This window comes from Protopterus annectens, chromosome 10.part0 (assembly GCF_019279795.1).
Source record: "Protopterus annectens isolate FY-2018-M chromosome 10.part0, PAN1.0, whole genome shotgun sequence".
NCBI lineage: Eukaryota > Metazoa > Chordata > Ceratodontiformes > Protopteridae > Protopterus > Protopterus annectens.
The window spans coordinates 193,970,267-193,997,291 of NC_056744.1; the positions used below are offsets into that span (position 1 = coordinate 193,970,267).

The following is a 27,025-nucleotide window of genomic DNA, read 5'->3' on the forward strand; positions in this document are numbered from 1 at the left end:
ATAATAAAGTCTACATCACATGGGATCAGCCATTATGAACAATTCAAAAGATAAATGCTAGAAAACCAGATATAGTGGTCCATGAAAAGAAGACAAAAATAGCATTGATCATTGAAGTCACTACACCCAGTGACTACAGTGTCTTGCATAGAGAGAGACACAAAGTCATAAAATATCAGGATTTGCAGACAGAAATGAGGAAGAAGGATGCTCAGACAGTTCCAATAGTAATAGGAGTAATGGGTCTTATAAAAAAGATTCTACAATCCTATTTAGATATGTTACCAATACATGTACGTCTGTACGAATTTCAGGAGTCATTAATGGACACATTACGGTTGCTGCAAAGATTACTTCAGGGTGACATCAAAGATTGAAAAAATACTAATTTCATGAACTTTAATTGTACTTTGATTTAGGAATGGTAATAGAAACCCACAAGACTTGGAGAAATTATAAAAATGAGAAAGTAACACAGAGAAATGAATTATAAAATTCTACTGGGTTCTATTATGAATCACCCATCTGCATAATGCCAATCATTGGAAATGTCAAAAAATAATGCACAAAACACAGAAGGGGAAAAATAAACTTTTAGCATTTTTTTTGGGTGGGCAAGGCCCCTCGTACCACCTGATGGGATGGTAAGCCCCCCACATCCCGTGAACTTATATATACCAGTTGCACAACTTCAGCAACTCTGTGAATGAAGAAATTTACCAAAAGAAGGGAATTTTTGCCAGTGCATGCTTAAAAGTTGCAACAGCAAAGATTTTCTATGGAAAACAGAGACTGGAGTTGTATTACTACATATCTGTTTCTTTGGTCTTCTGACATTTGTGTAATTTTACCTTGTGACCTCCTCAAGAGAAGCCATTCTACTGTATTCCTTACCACAGATTAATGTTTACTGGTCTCAGACTATAATGATATGGGATGTTGGTCTTCACCCTTGTGTTATCATCATAATGTCAGAAACATAATTTTTTTATTTCCCACACTAATTCCCGATTCTGACTTGCCTGAATGCTTTCAAAAATTAAGGAATCATGGGTGTTCTGTAATTTTTCACTGTAAAATAGAACAAGCTCCTGAAATTACCAGAGCTAATACATTGACAATTTCATTGTACCTTGGTAATGGCATGACGCATACACACACACACACACACACACACACACACACACACACACACACACACACACACACACACACACACACGCACACACGCACACACACACACACACACATATGTCTATCTATCTATCTATCTATCTATCTATCTATCTATCTATCTATCAAACTAACAGTTGTTAAACCTTTCACTCCATGATGTTGCTGTAAAACCATGGTCTTTCCTATTACGTTGTTGTAGACCTTGTCAAGTTATTAAGAAATGATCACAAATGCATGCGTTTTTTTTTATTTATTTTCAGACAGATGAGCACTGCAGCTGCATTTTTAATGAGCTCTCACCTTCATGAAATCTTTTTCACCAGAAATCGATCTAATTGTTTATAACACTCAAGACTATTTGTACAACTTCTGTATATAAGCACAATAAGAAATATACTTTTTTACTGGGAACTGTGGTCTGAAATCTTACACTTAAATCTATAATTACTCTATAAACTTATGTTAGTCTATTTCTCCAAATGAACCATCCAGGTGAATAGTGGTCAACCTTTTTGCAAGTTAACAAGAAGGGTTTTAAATGAAATCCAGAAATTTCAGTAAAGACAAGACTACACTAGAATGTTTATTGACTGCTGTGGGGAAAGCCACAAATGGTGTATTTTACATAATTTTAACAGATATAATCTGTAACCTCTTACTATAATAATATTTCAGAGAAAGTCAAAGGATACTAAACATAATGTATCAATGATTGGAGAAGACTCTGAAAGAGAATTACAAAGTTTAACAAAACAAAAACAAACAAAAATAAGGCTTACAGAGAAATGGCATGCATGTGTTATAATCATCAGCTGAGCAGTGGAATGTGATCATCCTGAGAAAATTCCCACACTTCTACTGCTGCCAAAGGTATCATTATGTAACAACAGAAAGAGACATTTTAAAATGATCAGCAGACCATATAATCTGTTTTGCTCAGTGACTTGAAGATGTCTTAATTTATACTAAAATATTTTGTTTCCCTCATAAGGGAATGCAAATGATAAGAACATCATTTCATAGTATTATGGTCTGTCTTGCCAGTTAAGTGTTTCTTGGTATTCTTTTCTGGCTTCAACAAAATAATGTAACACTTAGGAACAAATATTGAGCAGAGCAATCCAGACCCAGAAGTCAAGATAGCAAACACTTCTACAGCAACCATGTATTTTCCCTGAGTGCTGAGGTAAGCTGGGATAAAAGAAGCCCAGACACTGACAAAAACAATCATACTGAAAGTTATTAGTTCTGCTTCATTAAAGGTAGCAGGTAACTTCCTTGCCAGAAATGCAATTGCAAAAGAAAGAATGGCGAGAAAACCCATGTATCCCAGCATGCAGCCAAATGCAGTTGAGGACCCTTCTTGACACTCCATAATGATTGTTCCAGGCTTTATCACCATGTTGGCATTAGGAAAGGGAGGGTCATTGGAAAGCCATGCAACACATATGCAAACTTGGATCAATGAGCAGAATATAATCACTGAGACAGGTGTCTTAGTTCCCATCAATTTCCTCATGGGGCTGTTAGGTTTCGTGGAATTGAAAGCAACGATGACTGTAATTGTTTTAGCCAATATGCAGGAAACACTGAATGAGAAAATAACACCAAAAGCAGCTTGACGGATGAGGCAAGTAAATGTTTTAGGATACCCAATGAAAATTAAAGAGCAGAGGAAGCAGAGAATGAGAGCATACAGCAGGAGGTAACTTAGATTCTGGTTGTTGGCTTTGACAATTGGTGTGTTTTTATGTTTGATAAAAATGCAAAGGATAGAAGCAGTAATGATGGAACAGCTTATACTGATAGCAGCTAAAGATACTCCTAGTGGTTCCTTGTAGGAGAGGAATTCAATTGTTTTAGGAATGCACTTTTCTTGTCCATAGGTTGGCCATTGATCATCTGCACACTTTGTGCAGTCATTGCTGTCTGTTTGGAAAAAACAAAAACAAAACAAAACAAAAAAACATACATTAACACCGGAGGTATTTCCATTAACCAGCCTCTTACATAATAACGTGGGCAATATGCTTGCATCCTTTTTTGTTATTTACATTCTTTCATTCCACTAATCAAGATAGTGACCTTCAAACTACAAGGTACTCTTTTGTACCATAAAAATACATTTTCTGAGCTTTCAGTCTTAATGGTAAAAAAATAAGAAAGCGTAATATATCTCAAATAATTTTATTGTACAAGAAACTCAAAGATCTGATAACTATCTCAAAAATTAATTTATGTGCAAATACATTAATGATGAAACATATAAGCAGGTTATTCTATACCTTCAATGACTCGCACTTAAAACCTGTCATGAAACCACAATTTCAGCTTCCTAGAGGAAATTCCCTAGCATTTCATAAGCAGATCAATGACCAAAAATATTTAAACCCTAAACCCTTATTGCTGGAGATGTCACATACAATAAGCAGCTACAAGAATCTTAAGACTGTGAATTTTTCACTATGTCACACTAAGTATAGTTGTCTTCTAATAAATACTATAGCCCACTGATGTCCGTTCATCTTGACTGGGAGAAATAGCTGATTTCCATTGCCTAGGAATACATTTTCTTGCTGTAGCTTGCAAATAAATAAATAAATTAATAAATAAATAATGAAAACAAGAGAAATTGTGTTTTGAATATGCGTTTTGTATATGGCGTACTGAATAAGGCCATCTGTTTAGCTAATGCACGTATTTCATTCCATAGAAATTGACCAAATGTTTGCACTTGTTGCCAGAAGTCATTAAGACCAGAATGTTGGTAAAGTGGGATCACTACTGTGTAGCTGTTTATTGTCTGTGACATCTCCAGCAGTATATGTCCAGGTAGTCTGGAAACACTAAATCGTCTTCCGGGGTGAGGGAGAATCTTTTAATGGAAGTCTGCTCTATCCTGTTCAGTTTGCAATCATTGCAACCCTCACCAAGATATGTAGTTTAGAAGAGAGGTGGATGGATGGATGGATGGATGGATGGATGGATGGATGGATGGATGGATGGATGGGCAGAAAGCAAGGAAATAAAGTAATACTTCAACACAATACCCTATTCTCAATGATACATAAAACAGAGCTTTCATATATCCATATTTTGTAATGTCACCTTTAGTTGGTAATTATATCTAACTGCATGTTGTTTTAAATTGATTTATTATAATCGGGTTAATTCACCTTTAGAAGAGCATTTGTGATCAGTGCAGTAAATGTATATTGCATAAAACTTTCAGTAGTCATTATCAGTATCTTATTTTATTTTCCCTGGCGTTTTAGGATTTATCACACATTAAGATATGTACATTACAAATCCTTTTTGCCAGTGTAGCAGCGATTACAAATAGAGACTTAAAGGCAAGTATTTCAACTTGGTTGAATTGCTTTATCTTCTACTTCCTCTGGGTACAGAACACATTCCTTCTAGTTGTAGTTTTTGAGGTAAGATCCTCAAGCACAATCTCAGGAATATAAATAAACACTTTTTGGTGTCTTTCTTATTAAATTCTTACAAGAGCAAGTGCTACAGCTTACCACCATAAAGGGTACTTGAAACATCATTTAAAACCAGTTGTTTTTACACTCTTCCAAATAACTTGCCAGTTGTGATTTAAAGAAATATACACCTCAAAATTGTATACTCCCTTCATGATTTCTATAACGCCATTTCATTACTATTTATCCTAGCTACTAGGAGTTACATGAAACAAAATCTATAATAAATCTAAATCTCAGGAATGCATAGTTAATTTCTGGTTTTGGAAAGAAGCTAAACATTGGGGACTTGGGTTTAAGGAGAACTGGTTAACTGACCACTATAATTCCTTAGTCACATTGGGTAAAAGAATAGAATGGGATGCAATTCTGATTCTATAATTTGCATACAGCTACATTTTCCTCATGTGGAGTCTTGAATAAGAAACAATTAGAATGAAGGAAGAAATTAACTCTATTATCTTCAATGAATTTTATTATCTTCAAAAGTGTTATGGTTGTTAAATGAGTTTTTTTTTATGTACATATAATTTGGACCACTCTTTTATCAGGGAGACCCTATATAAGAACTTGAGTCTCCTTATAGAAGATGTGTCTTTACATAAAGCCCTTGGCAACAAACCAAAAATTACCTTTAGACGAGGCCAAAATTTAAAAACTTTGTTGCAATATTCCACCAAACCACCCCTTAATAAAAACAAGGGTATGTTTAAGTGTGGAAGGTGTCATCAATGTAAGCACTTAAATTTGGATTACCAATTTAAGATCAGGGATAGTTTTTATAAAACCCAAGGCAAATTCTCATGTGATACAAAGGGAGTGGTTTATTGTGCCTGTTGTCAAGTTTGTAAAGCTTTATATATCGGCAAGACCGAAAGGAAGCTGAGGCAACGCATTTATGAACATCTGTACGCTATAAGTAAGAGGGACACAAGCAACGCATTGGTTAGGCATATTGTTGATTTCCCAGACCACTCATTCAAGTTTTCTGTACTAAAGCAAATAAGCATAGATGAGAGAGGCGGCCCTTGGCAAATCAACTTGGAAATTGAAGAACTAAGGTGGCAAATCACCACTGCTGCCTATTTGCCCCCAGGTTTGAATGAAACAGTTTCGATAAAATGTTTTTTAAAGATTTTGTCTTTAAAAAGATGACTTTTTTAAAGAGATGACTTTTATAAAAATGAAATTATATTTATTGATAGTGTTTCTTAGTTATGGTTATATATATATATATTTTTTTTTTTGGTTTTAAATAATCATTTTAGACTTCTTGGTTATTTTATTAATAACCATATTAATTACAAATTGATTGTTATTTTAGACTTGTACCCAAAATATATGTATGTAGGCTGTAATGAACATTAGCAAATTAAGGGTTGCTCAGTTAGATTTTATGCACCTTTCTTTGGTTGTAACTCTTTGAAAGTTTTATAGTAATGGAGTCTTTCACTTTAAATTTTGACTTGCATTTTATGTAATTAATTAATTGATACTAGAGTTTTTTGTTTAAAAGCAATTGAATGTGTTTGTTTTTTGTCTGAAGAAGGAAAAGCACAGTCTATTTCCGAAAGCGCTAACAACATTAAATTGTTCTTTTTTACGTATCTCCTGCTCGCCTTGGTTTTTCGTTTATGAGTTTTTTTTCATTGTCTGAATGAAGACTTTCTTCATCACTTTAACCTTGTCTAGTCACTGTGTATATGAGGGAGGAGAGATAATGAAAGTATGTATATTTAAACTAGATCCTAAAAGTGACTTTGTTTGAAAGGTCAGAATATCTAACTTCTGTATGTTTGGAACTTTGTGTAGATTAAGATAAAGAAAAATATATCCTTTATTGTCAAGTTAATCCTTCTATAAGCTACATTATTTCATTTTTGACACCCTAATATATTTACTACAATCACAAAGGATGTCCATCATCTTGCCTTCATATAAAATAGTATACATAAAAATGGGGGGGGGGCATTTAACTTGGCAATAAAGGATTTATTGGATGAGGGACTAATTAATTTAGATACTTATACCTATTTAGTTAATGAAAGACTTCGGGTCCCCTCAATTTTTGGCATACACAAAATACACAAGAATGTCATGGATCCACCTCTTAGGCCAATTGTGTCTGTGAAAGGGTCTATTATGGCCCCTTTGGATAAGATTTTAGACCATAAACCTAAGAAGGTATGGGTGGATGAAAGATAATTTTAAAAGACTCATGGAATTTCTTAAAATGTGTGAAACCTGAATTATCTAGTGATAAGATCATTTTTGTTACTATTGATGTAGTAGATTTGCTTACTGTTATCCCCCATGATAAGGGGATGGAGTGGTATGAGGAACCATTAACTGATGGAGGAGGACATTCTAATAACGAGTTTCATACTTGTTTAGAACTCATTGAGATGGTTTTAAAAAAACAATTTTATTTATTTCAAAGGGGAGTTCTTCCAAAAGATCAGTGGGGTGGCTATGGGGGCTTGTTGTGCCCCCACATATCAATATTATACTCTCTAGGAACAGAAATTCATGTTTAATTCTTGGTATGTCAACTGCTGGAGTTTGTATAAAAGGTGCCTGGATGATATTTGTTTATTTTGGGTGGATGTTGAGGATAAATTAAAAGAGTTTATAGAGTATATTTCAAATACTACTGATTTTTTGAAATTCACCTATAGTATTAGCCATGGTAAGATTAATTATTTGGATGTAACTATTCATAAGAAGAAAGGGGAGTTTAGATCCACAGTTTATTGAAAAGATACCTTTTCCAATTTATATTTATATTTTATGAGTGCTCACCCTTTTTATCAGAAGAGGAGTATTGTCAAAGAGCAGTATGTTAGGGTGGGCAGGATGACTTCCAATGATTTGGATTTTTACAATGAATATGAATTACTGGATGTTTAAGGACAGTGGTTACCCCATAAAGCTGATTAAGGATGTTAGGCAGGAAGTTTTAGATTTAAACCCCTTTTAGGGAATGCTGCTGACATTTTAACACCTAGGGATATGAGGAATAACTCACCTGGGAATGAGGATGATTTTAAAGGAGTGTATGTGACCAATTATAATGGTGACGCTAATATGATTAAAAGTATTATGGAAAAGGAATGGGAAAAATTTTCTAGTTTATCCGATTTGGATAATATATTTGGGAAGCCCTTTAAATGCATTTTTAAGAAAGGGCTAAATATAAAGGATTTATTGGATCATAAAGGTGGCTATATGAACAAATGTAAGAATAAAAGGGTTGGTACTTTTAAATGTGGGGGCATGTTCTCAGTTTCCCTATATTATTCATGGTGAGGATGTGTATATCAGAGGTAGGAGCATATATAGCAGGAAAGACTTACACAAACTGGAATATGGTAGGAGTGGTTTATATAGCCCAGTGCAAGGCATACAATGCATTCTACATCAGGAAAACTGAACGTAGATTTAGGAAGAAAATATATGAACATTATTATGACATTAGGACTAAAAATGAAAAAAAAATGCATCAAATAAGCATGCAATAATTTGTGATACAGCTAGGTTTTTATTTTATGTATTGGAAGAGGTACCAGTGGATATCAGAAGGGGGTTGCGGGAGACAAAAATTGAGTATAGGGAAGTTTACTGGCAGATCATTTTAGAAGCAAATAAATTCCCTAGGATTAATGAGCATGTCTCCCTAGCTCCAGTATTGAAATTGACAGCTGCAAAATTGTGATCGTTGGTTTGTTTTATATTGTTATTGCATATGTTCTTCATTCTATGGGTTTATAAATGGTTGTCATAAATGATCATTTTATTGCTCATATTTTATATTTCATATCATATTTTTATAATATTTTACATTTACAGATGTTTTATTAAATAATTTATCTTTCACAATTTATTTTCTCACAAACCATTATTTTTTATATATTTGTATATATAATAATCCCACAAATGTCCATGGAGTGAAGACAACCATGCAGAGCAAGTAAATGACTGACCAACAGATTAATGGATCATGATAGCTGATGCTATCTTTTTAAATTCTATTAATTGTGGGATGAACATGATTAGCTAGGGAAGGATATATAAATGCCTTTTAACATGATACTGGTTTATTTGTTCGGGGTCTATAGAAGCTCTAAGTAAAAGCACTTACCAGTGTGCACAATAAAACGTTCTTTGGTTTGTTATCCATTCCTCTATTGGTCAGTCATCTGCATGAATGTCTTCACTGCATGGACATTTGTGGGATTATTTGTTATCATATTTTATTGCAGGGAGACTTTTACCCTAAGGAGTGTTCTCTGGTTCTATATTTTTATATATACCTTTGCATACATTTCTATATGAATTTTTACATATATTTTATTACATAATTGTCTTTTTCACCCTCCATTATATATGTAATATGTGGTTTTGACACCAGATGGAGGCAGAACCTTTTGAGAATGAGTTGGTGTGCTTTAATGAACATTTTTTATTGTATATTTATTGAATTGTTTCTACAGTATATTTATATATTTTATTTTAAAAGTTCATAATATCATTGACATGATATCATTCATTCATTTATTATTTTTTGTTCATAATTTAATATTGTTTATCTTATAAGGTTTAGACTTGATCATCCAACAATTAATGGATTAATTAGAATATTAAGGTCATTGGTGGTTGATTTGTGATTTGTTCTATTTAAGCAATCTATCCCAGTGCATGTTTTGCATCTGATGAAGTCTTATTTGATGGACAGAAATGCAGTGATACTGTTGCAGCATTTATGTTCTAAATAAACTGTTGTGATCTTACTCTAGTGTTGGTTTGCTCCTCCTTAAGTATATATTTTGGACTTTTTAGTTGTTTTGTTGAGTGGATTGGGCACTTTTCCTTCTTTTGATTTTGGTGGAAAGGAGGGGAAACAGCCTAATCAGGTTGGTGGGCAGAGAACAGGGGCAGGCTTGTTAATCTTCCGTTCCCCTTCTGGTGATGGATGTTCATTTCAATGAGTTGGGAAAAAAGACTGAGCAGTTGAACGCTGCTTGATAAGTAAAATAAGTGAGTGGAAGTAAGGACGCTGATTATTTGGTTGAATGTTTAATGCAATAAGTGGAAAATGAAAGTGAGCGAAGGGATGCTGCTTAATAAGTAAAATACGTGAATGGAGATATGGACATAGCTTATTTGGTCAGGGTGAGCGAGGTCATGCTGCCCTAGTTAACAGTTATATGGATGTTTTTGCTGTGATTAATCAGTAATACTAGTCAATAAAGCTATGTTTATGGAAGTTTAATAAAATTCATCAAATGCCATTTGGTGTGATGTGTTTATTGAAGGGGACCAGGTGAAATGAGGTTTGGCAACAAATCAATATGTCCATGGAAATCTTCTAGTGGAGGTCAGATAGAAATAGTAATGAGAATTAAGAGGGTAGAGGAAGGAAGCTAAAATGGTGGGGGGATGAAAGAGTTAAATGGGAATGTAGGAAGAATTGGAGGAAATGAGGTAAGGGTAGGGTGGTGCTTAAGGGTTTTATGCAAGTGTAATTGGGCGAAGAATCACATTTTGGCGTGAACTTGCTACCCATCCTCCATCCCTGTTTATTGGAACATTGGGGATTGTGGTTACTTTATAAGTTTGGGTAGGACAAGAAGAGGGGCAGGATACTCCCTCTTCTGTTCCCCCTCTGGTACTGGATGTTCATTTCAACGAGTTGGGAAAGGAGAGTGAGCAGTTGGATACTGCTTGATAAATAAAATAAGAGAGTAAAGGTAAGGAAGCTGCTTATTTGGTTGGATGTTTAATGCAATAAGAGGAAAATGAAAGTGCGGGATGGGATGATGTTTGATAAGTAAAATATGTGAATGGAGATAAGGATGTTGCTTACTTGGTCAGGATGAGTGAGGTCATGCTATCCTAGTTAACAGTTATATGGATGTTTTTGCTGTGATTAATAGCAGTTATATGGATGTTTATTCTGAGATTAATAAATAACATTGGACAATAAAGCTATGTTTATGGAAGTTTAATAAAGGTTGTCAAACATCATTTGGTGTGATGTGTTTATTGATGGGGCCAGGATAAGGAAAGTTTCAAAATATTCTGCTATTCTTATTTTTTGTCATTACGCCAAAACATAATATACCTCTCTCTCTCTCTCTCTCTATATATATATATATATATATATATATATATATATATGTATATAGTTTCAATTCATAATCTCGAATTGCTGAAATCTCGAATTTCAGCATTTCGAGACCATGTAGCCGAAACGTCAGAATGCTGAAAGTGCATAAGAATTTGAATATCTTGAATCTGCGCTTATGTATTTCCGGTAAGTTACATGCGGTGTATGTTTGGGATGGTGTTCGGAATGTCAGGTAAGTGAGTGAGTGTATGTAAGTGTTTTTCTGATTTGTACATGTGGGTTAGGTTAGGGAGGTATAAGTTGAGATGTGAGTGTTGGATGTGTTGGTGTGTGTGTGTGTGTGTGTGTGTGTGTGTGTGTGTGTGTGTGCGTGTGTGTGTGTAAGCGTGAGTGCGTGTGTATGCATGAGTGTGCGTGCGTTTGTGTGTGTATGCGTGTGTGTGTGTGTGTGTGTGTGTGTGTGTGTGTGTGTGTGTGTGTGTGTGTGTGTGTGTTTGTGTGTGTGTGTGCACGTGCAAGAGGGACTATCTGTGTGTGATTGTTTTCTTTTTCTCTGTTCGTGAGATCTCGGAGTTGGTATATATAAGTTGGGGGGGTGTGGGGTGCAGGGGGGCTTACCCCCCTGCATTTCTGTATTGTAGGTGTGTGCCTATTTGATGTTTTGGTATGTTTATTTGTTTTGTGATATGGGTGCTGTGGTTTCTGTGTGGTATGATGTGTGCTGTGTGTTCGGTGTTCTGGTGAGTGTCGGTGTTGTGTTGGTTTCAGCTTCATGATCTCGAAATGCTGAAATTCGAGATTTCAGCAATTTGAGATTATGAAGTGAAACTATATATATATATATATATATATATATATATATATATATATATATATATATATATATATATATATATATATGTATATATGGGTCTACTTTGTTTCAGTGAAAGCTCATTTCACTGAATTTGAATTTACCCTGACCAAATCGCTGAAAGCTCAAATTATTTGAAAACTCATTTCACCGACATGAAGTACTGGCACTGTGTACAGTACTGACAGTACTGTAAGTCAAGTGAAAGGTATATGCTCTTTTCCCCACTGTAGTGCAATCCTGGAGTTAGTATATATAGTTGGTGGGGTGTGGGGGCACAGACCCCTCATATTGGGGACTGTGAAGGGCATAGCCCTCCACTTAGTTTGGGTATATATTGTCTTTTGGAAAGAGTTAGTAATTGGCGTTGTAAGTATACATATCTATGGCTTAAAATGTATTGTTTTAAAGCTTTCCATGAAATATAATATAAAACCAAACTAGGTGGGGGGGCTACGTTTTTAAACTACATTGTAGCATGGATGTCTAGTGGAATATAGAGTGCTATGGTGAGAGGAATGAAGTCTATAGTAATAGAAGTGGCAAGTAGAGTACCATAGTAGTAGGTTCTGTGTCCAGAATTTCTCAATGTGTTACCATTTCAGAAATATTTGATGGATTAAAGATTATCATTACCCTTTGCTGATAACACAAAAATAGGTCTGGTGTGTGGGGGGTTAATATCAACAAAAAGTATTTAAACTCAAAAATATCAACAAAACTGAAGTTATATTAAGGAAGGGTTTATACCCTTTCCCCACTGCTGTGCAATCTCGGAGTTCATATATATAATTAGTATAGGATGTGGGAGATGCAACCCAAAATGTCAACAAATCAAGCTGCATCCAAACCCAATGCTTTTGCATATGGTTGGGCAAGCCCTTTGGCACTTCCCAGACCCCATATGGGATACATGATATGGGATGCTGCTCTTTAGCCTTGCTTTTCTATCATAGTCTCAGAGAATTTATCTTGTAATTTCCCACACTAGTTGCTTACTTCTGTGAATACTTCTAAAAATTAAGAGATTGTGCGTGCCTTATGAATTATCACTGGAAAATACATGAAGCTACAGATGATACCAGACATAATGCATTGAAGTTCTCTTTACCAGATGTACATCTTGATGGATGGATGTAAAATATATTACATATACATTAAAATTGTTGAACTGTGCAATTAATAATTAATAAGGGGTGCTGAGAAGAGTGTAGTCTCCCACAAATACCCTTTTTAATTATTATTAAAATTAGTGCATGAGAATTTTGAAAAATATGTGCGATAATGTAATGTCACTGAGTCAGACATTCAGCAAGTTGTGAACTAAAGTAAAATGATTGGCAACTTCAAACTTACTGTAATCTCTAGTACTAAATCTTTACAGAATCAGACATTTTGTTTTTTATTTCATTTTAATTGTATTTATTAACTGGGTAGAATATATCTTGATACGGGTAGATACTTGTCAAAGTTATCTTAGGAAATATGTGTATGCTTTTGTGACAATCTTCACTGTCAGGTGGTGGTGGTAATCATGGTGTTGTTGGTAGCAGTGGAAATGTTGGCGGTGGTAGTCTTGTTTTAGTTGCTGTTGGAAGGAGATATTGGTGGTAGTGCTGTTGGTGGTGTGGTGGTGGTGGTAGCTTTGTTGTTGCTGTTGGTGGTGGTGGTAGAGTCAGTCGCAGTTAATGAACTATGGAAACTAAATTTAAAAATGGGTTTCTGCTGGGACCTCTCATGTTGTATAGATATACAGCACCATATCACAGTGCCCCCTTATCTAACTGTGCCATTTTATGTGTAAGCATGTTGATGCATGCACATTTACTTTCAGCCTTCCAGTAAACTAATGAAACAGTTGTATGTGACTGTGATTTATTTCTGTTGTTGGCATTTTATCTTACATTTATTTTCATAGGTTCATAGGTTGTTCTAGGCTAATGAGTGCTAGGGTCTTTATAGGCCTAGCTGTGCACCCCAACCACATTTTGTTTCTGAATACCTTGAGTATTTATTAGGAGGGGAAGTATGTTCATAAGGAGGTAGTTAAGTAACTTGTGGGGGAGGTTAATTGGAAAAACATTATACTTACTGATGGCCTTCTGTCCACCAGACACATGGGAGCCAGACCAGGGGTGAATTTGGAATTTCACAGTCAATGGTCAGGGTATCACTGAATTAGGTAACATGAATAGGGAGCCTATACCATAACACAGGGACCCTTAGAGTCACATACCTGGCCCACCAGCATGCTCTATTTATATCACAAGTGAAGTTCAAATTTTTGGATCTACCGTTTCTAGTGCTGTTTGTTTTATAGATGTGCAAAAGATCCATCAGGGCTGGATCTGAGGATGCCTCATAAGCCAGGCAGAGATCACCTCCCATGAGTCTGTAGGATACCGAGAACAGAGACAAGGCCTTTAGGTGATCTGCCTAGGAGAGGGCATTCATGCCCGGGATTCTCTTGGTGAGGAGCCTTTATAGGCATTCCAACTGTTGCAGGTGTCTAGTTATGTACATGCCAAAGAGGGGCATTGTACTCAATGAAGTGTCTAATAAAGGCTGAGTAGAGTGTTACTAAAACTTTCCTTAGACCTGGATGCCATATCCTTCCCTATAAGTTGGACAACTCAGAAAATTCTTCTTTCTGACTGTCTTTGCTACATGTTGGTCAAAGGCCAGATTACTCTACATATCTTCCCAGATCCTTGGCTAATGGATTGACTCTTAGGGGTCTTTTATCAATGGATTAATTAACTTCTGTGGACAATTTACTAAAGGGAATTTTAATGCATTTCTTGGCATTAAGTTTTAAACCATATCTTTGACACCAGTTATTTGTCTGTGTTAGACCTTCTTGCAAGAACTTTCTGCCATGGGAGGAATCTATTGATAGCTCCCAATTTACAGTCATCTGTGAACATAGTGAGACAAAGGCCATTGACATTAGTTGTAACTTCATAAAGTAGATGCCAAACAGATGCAGGCCCAGTACAAAGCCCTGAGGTACTCCACTGGTGAGTGTCTTTTTGTGAAGGTGGTATCACAAATCCTGACTTCTTAGGTCCTATCAGTGAGCCAGCCAGCAATCCAGTAAAGTATGTAGGGATTTATGCCTAGCTTGGATAGTTTGTCAACAATGCCTGAGTGGGGCATTGTGTCAAATGCCTTGACAAAGGGGAAGGTATGCAGTAGGCATTGTTTACCCTCATCCATTGTCTTGGTGACCTTCTTAAGAGAAATCAACCAGTTTAAGTAGGCATGACTTTCCCTTAAAAAAGCCAAACTGGGATGGGTCCAGTGCTTGTTGGCTGACGATGTCCTTGTTGATCATTTCCAAGATAATTCATTCCATAGTTTGGCATATTAAACTTGCCAGATTAATGGGTCTGTAGTTTCAAGAGGCAGCTGATGGTCTGCACTTATGAAGAGGAATAACCATTGTTGTCCTTCATTCACTTTGTATATAACTGGATTTGAAGCTGTAGTTAAAGAATGCCTTGGGTAGTCCTGATATGTTGTGTTTTATACTATTCAGGAGGTAGCTATTGATATTGCCAGGGACACTGAGGCAGAGTTTTTGGCCTTAGCACCAGAACCTGATCCCTACTAATAGGGGTAGTATGCTAGTAGGGATTTCACAGGTGGCAGCTGGGCAGATTGGGGGGTGAAGTTTGAGCTGAATTTATCAGCCAGTAGATTTGTTATGCCTCCCTGATTAGTGAAGGTGGTGCCATTAACCACCAGTTAACTGTTTTGGAGGCTGTAGTTGAAAAATTCCTTAAGTGGTCTGATATGCTATGTTTTATACTATTCAGGAAATAGCCATGGATATTGTCAGGGCCAGTGAGGCAGTGTTTTTGGCCTAAGTGAGCACCGCCAGGACCTGATCCCTGCTAATAGTTGGGGGAGTATGCAAGTAAGGATTTCACAGGAGGTAGCCAGACAGAGTGGGGGAGAAAGTTGAGCTGAATTTATCAGCCAGTAGATTTGCAATGCCTCCCTGATCAGTGATGATGGTGTCATTAACCACCAGTTCAGCACACTACTATCTGTTAACTTTAAGGTTCTGGACATAGCTGAAGAAGGCCTTGTGATTGCCCTTAGGGTCAGATGCTATTCTGACCTCATAGTTGCCCTTGTTAGACTTAATTAGTTCCCTTAGTTTCTTGATCAGTTGAATCAGAGAGCTCTTTTCTTTATAGAAGTTGCTCTTTCTGATTTTGGTTATGACTTTTTTCTTTTATTATATACCCTGTTGAGGTGAGGATTTTACCAGTGAGGTTTGTTTTTTATATTTGTTTTGGGCTTACTTGTAGTAGGTATGGTAACCTATATGCAGCCATTTACATATTTGCACAGCGTTTCTGTGAATAATGCAATATAGGTAAATCTCAGGGTTAGGAAAAGCCTTGAATTGTGGCACATTGTCACTTTTCAGAATACAGTTTGCCTTAGAATAATCCCTAGCTATCACAGGTGTAGTTGAGTTTTCTGAGCTGATGTTTATTTCAAAGGAGACAGCTTTTTGATCCAATCTCACTTGTGAGGATATGACACAGAAGGGGTGTAACACTCTCCCATGTTGATGTATACTAGTGCCAAAATAATTGATCCTCTGGTTACAGTGTGCACTATTTGGTCCAGGGTTTTCATGTTAATAAAGTCCAAGAAGCTTTGTGCCTGTGAGTTTGAGGCAGTGTATGTTTCCCAGTCTATAGAAGAATAGTTAAAATAATCCATAAATAAGCTATTTGGTTGGATGGTGAGTGCCTCTAATAGGTCTAGGTAAGAGTTGTGAGACTCTTGGCGAAGAGATGGTGACTTATAGTTAGCTAAGATATGGAAAAGGATTTTATCTAAGGTGATCTTCACTTGGATGAATTCCATGGCATCATCTTGTTTGGCTAAACTAGAGGTATATTTGTTGCTAATGTAGATGGGGACACCTCCAGCTTTAGTCACTGTACATGCTGTTGTTGATCTCAATATTTGGAAGACACTGAAACCTTGCACTGCTGGAGTACTTTCTAAGGTTTCAAACCAAGTCATGGTAATGGCACAGTTATCTACATTCTGCATAGTGAGGAGGGCTTCTAGGATGTGGATTTTTTGTTTAAGCTCCTAGCATTGACCACTAATACCTTAAGATTGCTTTGAGTGTTTTTTGTTGTGTTGGTAGCTTTGTTATTTTGGCATTGTCTATAAAAGACTGTAAGTAGGTGGAAAACATTTTAGCTGATATCCAAAAGTCTAGGCTGGACAAGTCCAGACCATTCTTGGCAAAGCAATGTGGTCTGTTAACCATGTCTTCTCATGCCATATATTTGTTTCACCTGGAGTGACACCAGAAATTAAGCATCATCCTTGGTAAAGGTAAATGCTGCTCAATGCAAGGTTCATACCTATCCTTGACACATATTCAGAGAGATCCATAGTGTCTCTTTTCTTATAGTCCAGTGAAGTATACCTTTTTAAAAAGGTGGAAAGGAATCGATAAGAGCCGGCAACTCTACTAAAACTGTTTTATTGTAAGCGCTTTCAGCAAGGTGCTTACCTCGCCTTCTTCAGACATACATACAAAATCAATTAAGCCATCTTAAATAGACAGAGTAATTATGTAAGTTAATAACCTTACACTTAATTAATGATTTAAATATACATTGAAACCAGCCAGAATATGATATAAAACCTTATAAAAGAACTATTGTTAAATAACTAATAGAAACCCAAAAACACGCAAAATTCAATTCTTCTACAAAAGTTGAAATTCTCACGAAGCATAAATAAATACTTATAAAAACAAAACACAAAATAGTGGGTCTACTAATAATAGTAAATAATGTTTTAAACAAAATTTTAAACACTTTCAACATCAATAAACCAACCATCTATACTAACAATAAAAACTTGTAACTTAAACTTGTTATTTTTCTAAAAGCTCCTAATCAAAAAATAAATTCATCAATTACTATATAGGTTGAACATTAATATTTAAGTACAGCATTTAATCAACCATTACCATATTAGATGAATGTGTAATATATGTTGGAACGTGAACTATCATCTTTTAAGGGCTAATAATTTCAAAATAAATCTACTAGAGATATATTAATTTAATCCAGGAAAAATATGGGCTCTAGTCTTGATCTGACACATTAATTTGTCTATTTCTAAATATATTTGCCAAGGTCCCCACCCCTAATGTCCTGCGCTCTATGCTGCAGGATAGTAAACTTGAAACTATGTCCAGGGTGGTCTAGACAATGTTTGGCCAATGCATTGTTAGTATCTTTTTTCAGGAAGTTCATATATACGTTGTTTAAATTTTCTTTCAGTTTTACCTATATAATAAACTTTACATTGAGAACATAATGCTACATAAGTGACGCTCTTCATGTCACAATTATACCTGCCACTGATCTTATAATTTTTGTCATTAATGCATACATTATTGGTGGCATTGATGAATTTGCATTGGGAACAGGAGCCACATTTGAACATACCCATAGGCCTATTCATCTGTGGTTTCCTTTTAGCTTCTAATATAGCCTTTAAGTTACACCCCCTCCTGAAAGTGATCTTTGGTCTCACACCCAAAGTTTTCAACAGTGTTTCATCGCCTTTGATGATCTCCCAATTTTTGTTGAGAGTATCTCTAATAAGATGGTAGTCAAAGGAGAATGTACAAAAAATCAAGTATGATACGTACCAGCACGTTGCAAATTGTGTATTGTTCTCTGGTCTACTAAGCTGTCATTCTCAGAACCACCCTCTATATTATTAGTCTTTTCTTTTTTATTCAATAGGGGTACAAAATGGCCAATATCCCTCTTGAATACCACTTCTTTCTGAATATTCCTAACCATATGGTATGGGTATCCCCTACTCAAAAACATATTCATAAGATTCTCACATTCAGACTCAAAATCAATATTGTCAGAGACCATTCTAGCTGTCCTTACCATTTGGCCCTTAACAACAGCTTTCTTTTGATGGTAAGGGTGATTGCTAGAAAAATGTAAAAATGCATTTGAGTAGGTGGGTTTTCTATAAATTAAACATTTGTATCTTCCATTAATATTGTCGTTAAATAACAAGATGTCCAAGTAATTGATCAAACATTCATTTATCTCATAAGTGAATTCCAAAAACTTAGTAGTTTGTGTAATTTGTTCAATAAACTCTGGTATCAGGGAAATGTCACCCTTCCAAATACAGAACATATCATCCTGGTATCTAGTATACCAGGAGACTTTGTCCTGGAACATGGTGTTGGTAAACAAAAAGTTATTCTCCCATTGTGTCATGACCGCATTGGCAAAGCTAGTGCCACAGGGAGACCCCAAGGCGACTGCTGATCTTTGCAAATAAAATTGGTTCTCAAAGACCATAAAATTATTGGTCAAAATAATCTCAAGCAAAATTTCAATCAAACATATAGTGTTATCACTGGATTTTTTTTTAATAAAAAATACCTATTCCACTCCAAGCCAGTTTCTTCTGGAATTACAGTGTAGAGATCCTTGATATCAATTGTTAAAAAAACAGGTGTCCTTTAAATATATTAAATTGTTGATGTTATTCAAGAAACTCCATGAATCCTTACATATATGTGATTCACTTTTTACTAAGGGTTTGAGAATATGGTCTATGTATTTAGCACAGCCATATGTAATAGATCCACGGCCATCAGCAATGGGCCTGAAGGGAGGGTTATTGATGGTTTTGTGAATCTTTGGAGAACCAAATAAAGCTGGTGTTCTAGGTGCTAACATCATTAAATATTGGTGCAGGTACAGATCAATGTAACCTTCTAAAAATAAGTCGTTCAGCATGAATTTGATCTTTTTATGTGCTGAATTTACTTCATTAAGGCTAACCTGCATATATACATCAGTGTTTAGAAGTGTGTTCATACTTTTTACATAAACACAATGGTCCATGAACACCAGCCCTCCCCCCTTATCAGGTTTCATGACTCTTATATTACAGTCATTCAAAAGCTTTAAAAATTCCTGTTCAGACTGACTAATATTAAAATGATTACCTTGTTGGTTTCTCTTGTTATTAGTTGCCCAAAAGTCCATCTCACACATTCTCTCAAAGATGTTAAGACTTGGGTGTAATGGGGGATTAAACAAACTAGAGACTCTGATAGTATTAGTCATACCAGAGTTTTCACCAAAAAGCAGATCCAGGTTCAACTTTCTGACAAAAAAGTTTTAAATCAATAACCATCATGGCTATATCCATATTCTTTCCTGGAACAAAAGTTAGTCCCTTAGACAAAAAGTTCACATTTTCTTGTTCTACTTCAAGGATAGTGTAATTAAAAATCTTGAAATCACCCCCTGAACTTGTATGGATACTTGGGACAAAGCTAAAATAAAAAAATGACGCTACCTCTTCCTCTGCCTCCTTCTGTTCCTCATTTGCCCTTGGTTCCGATTGAGTTGACAACTGTTATGATGTCCATTCTGATTCCTGTGAAAACCCTGCTGTTCATGTCCATCAAAAAACTCCACACTATTGTTGAAATTACTATTGTTGTTGACACGCCCATTAGGATTATTTCTGCCATTATTAGTATTGTTAGCCCTATTATTATTATTCCTGTTATTATTGTTTATAAACCTTTCACTTCGCCTTAATGGCTGTGAATCATCATTCATGTCAGCAGAATTGTCGTTGGTAGAATCCTATAAATTTTCGCTGACATTATCACTGTTCCCATTGTATGCTACTCCATTAGAAATGGGAACCAAAGTTGTTACTTGTGGAGGCTTGGGATAAGCTCTATTGTTTGAATAGTCATTTAAATCCCTTGTTAATTTTTTCATTTTGGTTAACAAAAGTTTGTCCATTGTTGCTTCTATACTGGAAAAAATCCTACAATATTCATACTTATATCTTGAAAAATCTTTGTGCGCTTTAATGACTTGTTCAAGTTTTGTTAAAACAATTTTCATATTTTGAATATCATTAATATAAAAGTTAATAAGAGATTTGAGGAATTCACAACCTTGGCGTTCAAACAGATCTATTTGTTCCTTATGGAAAGTGGAGTTGTTGACCAATCCTGCAGGGTAACGCCATTGACGTAAACCTTTCGGTATCACCTTCTTTTCGATGCATTCTTCCAAATAAGCAACTTCAAGTTGCAACTTCCTGCACTTGTATAATTTATTATCAAAATCATTTATCAGCACAGACAGTGATACTTCGTCTTGTTGCTGTGTGTCAGAAGGTGAATTAGTATTTGAATTAAGTGTTCTATTGAAAAAAACGTTGTTATTCAAGAAGGACGCCATAGACGGGATAAGTTCTTCATGATTTACTACTTGATTATTGGAACCATGGGCATTAACGTCAGAATGCTCACTTGTGTTATTAGTCATCACTGTATGAAAATTAGAATTAGGATTGTTACCAGTTCTTGTATGAATATTTTGGCTGTTGTTCACTTCCATGCACCCGGGATGGTGCAAGCTGTTGCCATTACATTCACAAGGTCGCAATTCAGTAGCACAATTGTCGCTACTGCTTTCTGTTTGGCGGTTATTATTGACATTGTTAGATGCAGCTCTTAAAACTTGCGCTCCGTGAGTAAATTCCAAACTAGAAGCTTCAACCTTCTGCGTGAGAGCTTCTACTCATCCTAGCAACACTTGTACTAGGGCAGTCAAATTTCCGATTTAATTTTCTTTTTCATTATTCCCACTAAAGGTTCTTTCTTGGGAAAACAAGTTAGGAGAAGCTGCTCCGGTTCCACTCGCCATCGAAAAACCGAAAAGCATACACCAAAAAAAATGAACAAAACATAACTTTTTAAAAAGGTGGAAAGGAATCGATATAACTGGATTTGAAGCTGGCTGGTTTCGATGTATCTTTAAATCATTAATTAAGTGGAAGGTTATTAACTTACATAATTACTCTGTCTATTTAAGATGGCTTAATTGATTTTGTATGTATGTCTGAAGAAGGCGAGGTAAGCACCTTGCTGAAAGCGCTTACAATAAAACAGTTTTAGTAGAGTTGCCGGCTCTTATCGATTCCTTTCCGCCTTAAATAATAATAGCAGAAGGTTGAAGCTTCTAGTTTGGAATTTACTCATGGAGCGCAAGTTTTAAGAACTGCATCTAACAATGTCAATAATAACTGCCAAACAGAAAGCAGTAGCGACAATTGTGCTACTGAATTGCGACCTTGTGAACATAATGGCAACAGCTTGCACCGTCCCGGGTGCATGGAAGTGAACAACAGCCAAAATATTCATACAAGAACTGGTAACAATCCTAATTCTAATTTTAATACAGTGATGACTAATAACACAAGTGAGCATTCTGATGTTAATGCCCATGGTGCCAATAATCAAGTAGTAAATCATGAAGAACTTATCCCGTCTATGGCGTCCTTCTTGAATAACAACGTTTTTTTTCAATAGAACACTTAATTCAAATACTAATTCACCTTCTGACACACAGCAACAAGACGAAGTATCACTGTCTGTGCTGATAAATGATTTTGATAATAAATTATACAAGTGCAGGAAGCTGCAACTTGAAGTTGCTTATTTGGAAGAATGCATCGAAAAGAAGGTGATGCCGAAAGGTTTACATCAATGGCGTTACCATGCAGGATTGGTCAACAACTCCACTTTCCATAAGGAACTAATAGATCTGTTCAAACACCAAGGATGTGAATTCCTCAAATCTCTTATTAACTTTTATATTAATGATATTCAAAATATGAAAATTGTTTTAACAAAACTTGAACAAGTCATTAAAGCGCACAAAGATTTTTCAAGATATAAGTATGAATTTTGTAGGATTTTTTCCAGTATAGAAGCAACAATGGACAAACTTTTGTTAACCAAACAGAAAAAATTAACAAAGGATTTAAATGACTATTCAAACAATAGAGCTTATCCCAAGCCTCCACAAGTAACAACTTTGGTTCCCATTTCTACTGGAGTAGCATACAATGGGAACAGTGATAATGTCAGCGAAAATTTGCAGGATTCTACCAACGACAATTCTGCTGACATGAATGATGATTCACAGCTGTTAAGTCGAAGTGAAAGACTTATAAACAGTAATAATAGGAATAATAATAATAGGGCTAACGATACTAATAATGGCAGAAATAATCCTAATGGGCGTGTCAACAACAATAGTAATTTCAACAATAGTGTGGAGTTTTTTGATGGACATGAACAGCAGGGTTTTCACAGGAATCAGAATGGACATTAGAACAGTCGTCAACTCAATTGGAACCAAGGGCAAACGAGGAACAGAAGGAGGCAGAGGAAGAGGTAGTGCCATTTTGTGATTTTGGCTTTGTCCCACATATCCATACAAGTTCAGGGGGTGATTTCAAGATTTTTAATTACACTATCCTTGAAGTAGAACAAGAAAATGTGAACTTTTTGTATAAGGGACTAGCTTTTGTTCCAGGAAAGAATATGGACATAGCCAAGATGGTTATTGATTTAAAACTTTTTGTCAGAAAGTTGAACCTGGATCTGCTTTTTGGTGAAAACTCTGGTATGACTAATACTATCAGAGTCTCTAGTTCTTTTAATCCCACCTTACACTCAAGTTTTAACATCTTTGAGAGAATGTGTGAGATGGACGTTTGGGCAACTAATAACAAGAGAAACCAACAAGGTAATCATTTTAATATTAGTCAGTCTGAACAGGAATTTTTAAAGCTTTTGAATGACTGTAATATAAGAGTCATGAAACCTGATAAGGGGGGAGGGCTGGTGTTCATGGACCATTGTGTTTATGTAAAAAGTATGAACACACTTCTAAACACTGATGTATATATGCAGGTTAGTCTTAATGAAGTAAATTCAGCACATAAAAAGATCAAATTCATGCTGAACGACTTATTTTTAGAAGGTTACATTGATCTAGACCTGCACCAATATTTAATTATGTTAGCACCTAGAACACCAGCTTTATTTGGTTCTCCAAAGATTCACAAAACCATCAATAACCCTCCCTTCAGGCCCATTGTTGATGGCCATGGATCTATTACATATGGCTGTGCTAAATACATAGACCATATTCTCAAATCCTTAGTAGAAAGTGAACCACATATATGTAAGGATTTATGGAGTTTCTTGAATAACATCAACAATTTAATATATCTAAAGGATACCTGTTTTTTAACAATTGATATCAAGGATCTCTACACTGTAATTCCACAAGAAACCGGCTTGGAGTGGATTAGGGATTTTTTATTAAGAAAAAAATCGAGTGATAACACTATATATTTGATTGAAATTTTGCTTGAGATTGTTTTGACCAATAATTTTATGGTCTTTGAGAACCAATTTTATTTGCAAAGATCAGGAGTCGCCATGGGGTCTCCCTGTGGCGCTAGCTTTGCCAATGCGGTCATGACACAATGGGAGAATAACTTTTTGTTTACCAACACCATGTTCCAGGACAAAGTCTTCTGGTATACTAGATACCAGGATGATATGTTCTATATTTGGAAGCGTGACATTTCCCTGATACCAGAGTTTATTGAACAAATCACACAAACTACTAAGTTTTTGGAATTCACTTATGAGATAAATGAATGTTCGATCAATTATTTGGACATCTTGTTAATTAACGACAATATTAATGGCAGATACAAAAGTTTAATTTATAGAAAACCCACCTACTCAAACGCATTTTTACATTTTTCTAGAAATCACCCTTACCATCAAAAGAAAGCTGTTGTTAAGGGCCAAATGGTAAGGGCAGCTAGAATGGTCTCTGACAATATTGATTTTGAGTCCGAATGTGTGAATCTTATCAATATGTTTTTGAGTAGGGGATACCCATACCATATGGTTAGGAATATTCAGAAAGAAGTGGTCTTCAAGAGGGGTATAGGCCATTTTGTACCCCTATTGAATAAAAAAGAAAAGACTAATAATATAGAGGGTGGTTCTGAGAATGACAGCTTAGTAGACCAGAGAACAATACACAATTTGTAACATGCTGGTATGTATCATACTAGTTTTTTGTATACATTCTCCCTTGACTACCATCTTATTAGAGATACACTCAACAAAAATTGGGAGATCAGCAAAGGCGATGAAACACTGTTGAAAACTTTGGGTGTGAGACCAAAGATCACTTTCAGGAGGGGGTGTAACTTAAAGGCTATATTAGAAGCTAAAAGGAAACCACAGATGAATAGGCCTATGGGTATGTTCAAATGTGGCTCCTGTTCCCATGCAAATTCCTCAATGCCACCAATAATGTATGCATTAATGACAGAAATTATAAAGATCAGTGGCAGGTATAATTGTGACATGAACAGCATCACTTATGTAGCATTATGTTCTCAATGTAAAGTTTATTATATAGGTAAAACTGAAAGAAAATTTAAACAACGTATATATGAACATTGTTACGCCATCCTGAAAAAAGATACTAACAATGCATTGGCCAAACATTGTCTAGACCACCCTGACATAGTTTCAAGTTTACTATCCTGCAACATAGAGCGCAGGACATTAGGGGGCGACCTTGGCAAATATATTTAGAAATAGACGAATTAATGTGGCAGATCAAGACTAGAGCCCATATTTTTCCTGCATTAAATGAATATATCTCTATTAGATGTATTTTGAAATTATTAGCCCCTAAAAGATGATAGTTCACGTTCCAACATATATTACACATTCGTCTAATATGGTAATGGTTGATTAAATGCTGTACTTAAATATTAATGTTCAACCTATATTGTAATTGATGAATTTATTTTTTGATTAGGAGTTTTTAGAAAAATAACAAGTTTAAGTTACAAGTTTTTATTGTTAGTATAGATGGTTGGTTTATTGATGTTGAAAGTGTTTAAAATTTTGTTTAAAACATTATTTACTATTATTAGTAGACTCACTATTTTGTGTTTTGTTTTTATAAGTATTTATTTATGCTTCGTGAGAATTTCAACTTTTGTAGAAGAATTGAATGTTGCGTGTTTTTGGGTTTCTATTAGTTATTTAACAATAGTTCTTTTATAAGGTTTTATATCATATTCTGGCTGGTTTCAATGTATCTTTAAATCATTAATTAAGTGTAAGGTTATTAACTTACATAATTACTCTGTCTGTTTAAGATGGCTTAATTGATTTTGTATGTATGTCTGAAGAAGGCGAGGTAAGCACCTTACTGAAAGCGCTTACAATAAAACAGTTTTAGTAGAGTTGCCGGCTCTTATCGATTCCTTTCCGCCTTTTTAAAAAGTTATATTTTGTTTGTTTTTTTTGGTGTATGCAGTCCAGTGAAGTATGTCTCAAATTATTCACACCCGTGTGGATTATGAGTGAATCATTTTGATACATCGGGTGCAGGTATTTTGTGTGTGAGCATGATATTGTATATCCTGGCTCCAGATAGGCAACTAACATTTAACCTTTCCTTGTCTGACCTGGTGAGTGGGGTACCTAGGTGTCATAAAATGCAACCTCCAATGACAAGAGTATTAGGTAAAGTGCTTGCTTGCCTTATGGGCTTCATTCTTTGGGGAGCATTGGGTGTAAGCTTGTATATGGTGGTTGATGTTTCTTTTGGTGTGTACTTTAATGATTGTTGAGAAAAGCTGTTGCTATTAGAAGGCTTAAGAGATATTTGAATTTTGGAAAGGTCTCTTTTAAGTGCCTCAGCATAAGAAGATCTATGTGTGTGAAGAGTGGTATGTGTGAGGAATGTATTGTATGTGTTCTTCATAACCTTATTTGTAGGTGAGATTTTTGCCTCCAAGGAAGTTGTGCATTTACATCTCTCACATATTATATTAGTTTTTTAAGGAATAACAGGTTATCTGAGAACTTGAGACAATTTCTACATTGTCTTTGGATTCCCATATATACCAAGATGGCTACAGAGACATTTGAAAATTGCATATCCATGTTGTCTGACCCTGTATGGTTTTGGCTGGGAAAAGTATATAAATTCCTTACACAACAGACAATAGCAATGAAAAAAGAAAGGAAAGGACTCTGGAAGTCAGATTACCATAAGGGGCAGAAGCACTAGGCACAGCTTTTTAAAACAACTAAAGGGGAAGGGTGAGAGGGTTGAGAAAAATTCAATTTGCAAGAAGCACTTCCTAATTTTCTGTTTTGGAGTAATCATAAGCTAGATTTCTTTATTTAGTGTTTAGCAGAAGTGGTCCACTTAAATTATGCCTTAAATGGCTACACTAAATTCTAGGGACACTAAAATAGATTTAATGCACCAGCAATAATCCAATCAATAAGCAGATCAGCAAATGAAAAACAGCTCCAACAAGGCCCCCATTCATCAAAACCAGTTTCACTTTCATCAAAACTATTTCACACCCAGAGGTCTCTTA

General features: G+C 35.5%; 1 protein-coding gene across 1 annotated transcript in view; it reads right to left on the minus strand.

The window, feature by feature from the left end:
* Positions 1-2,188: 2,188 nt before the first annotated feature.
* The window catches only part of LOC122814114 (extracellular calcium-sensing receptor-like), a 134,165-nt gene continuing 109,328 nt past the window's right edge, over positions 2,189-27,025 (minus strand). The window contains exon 5 of the mRNA XM_044086728.1: positions 2,189-3,105. Coding sequence (XP_043942663.1) covers positions 2,189-3,105 — 917 coding nt within the window. The remainder of the gene's footprint in view (positions 3,106-27,025) is intronic.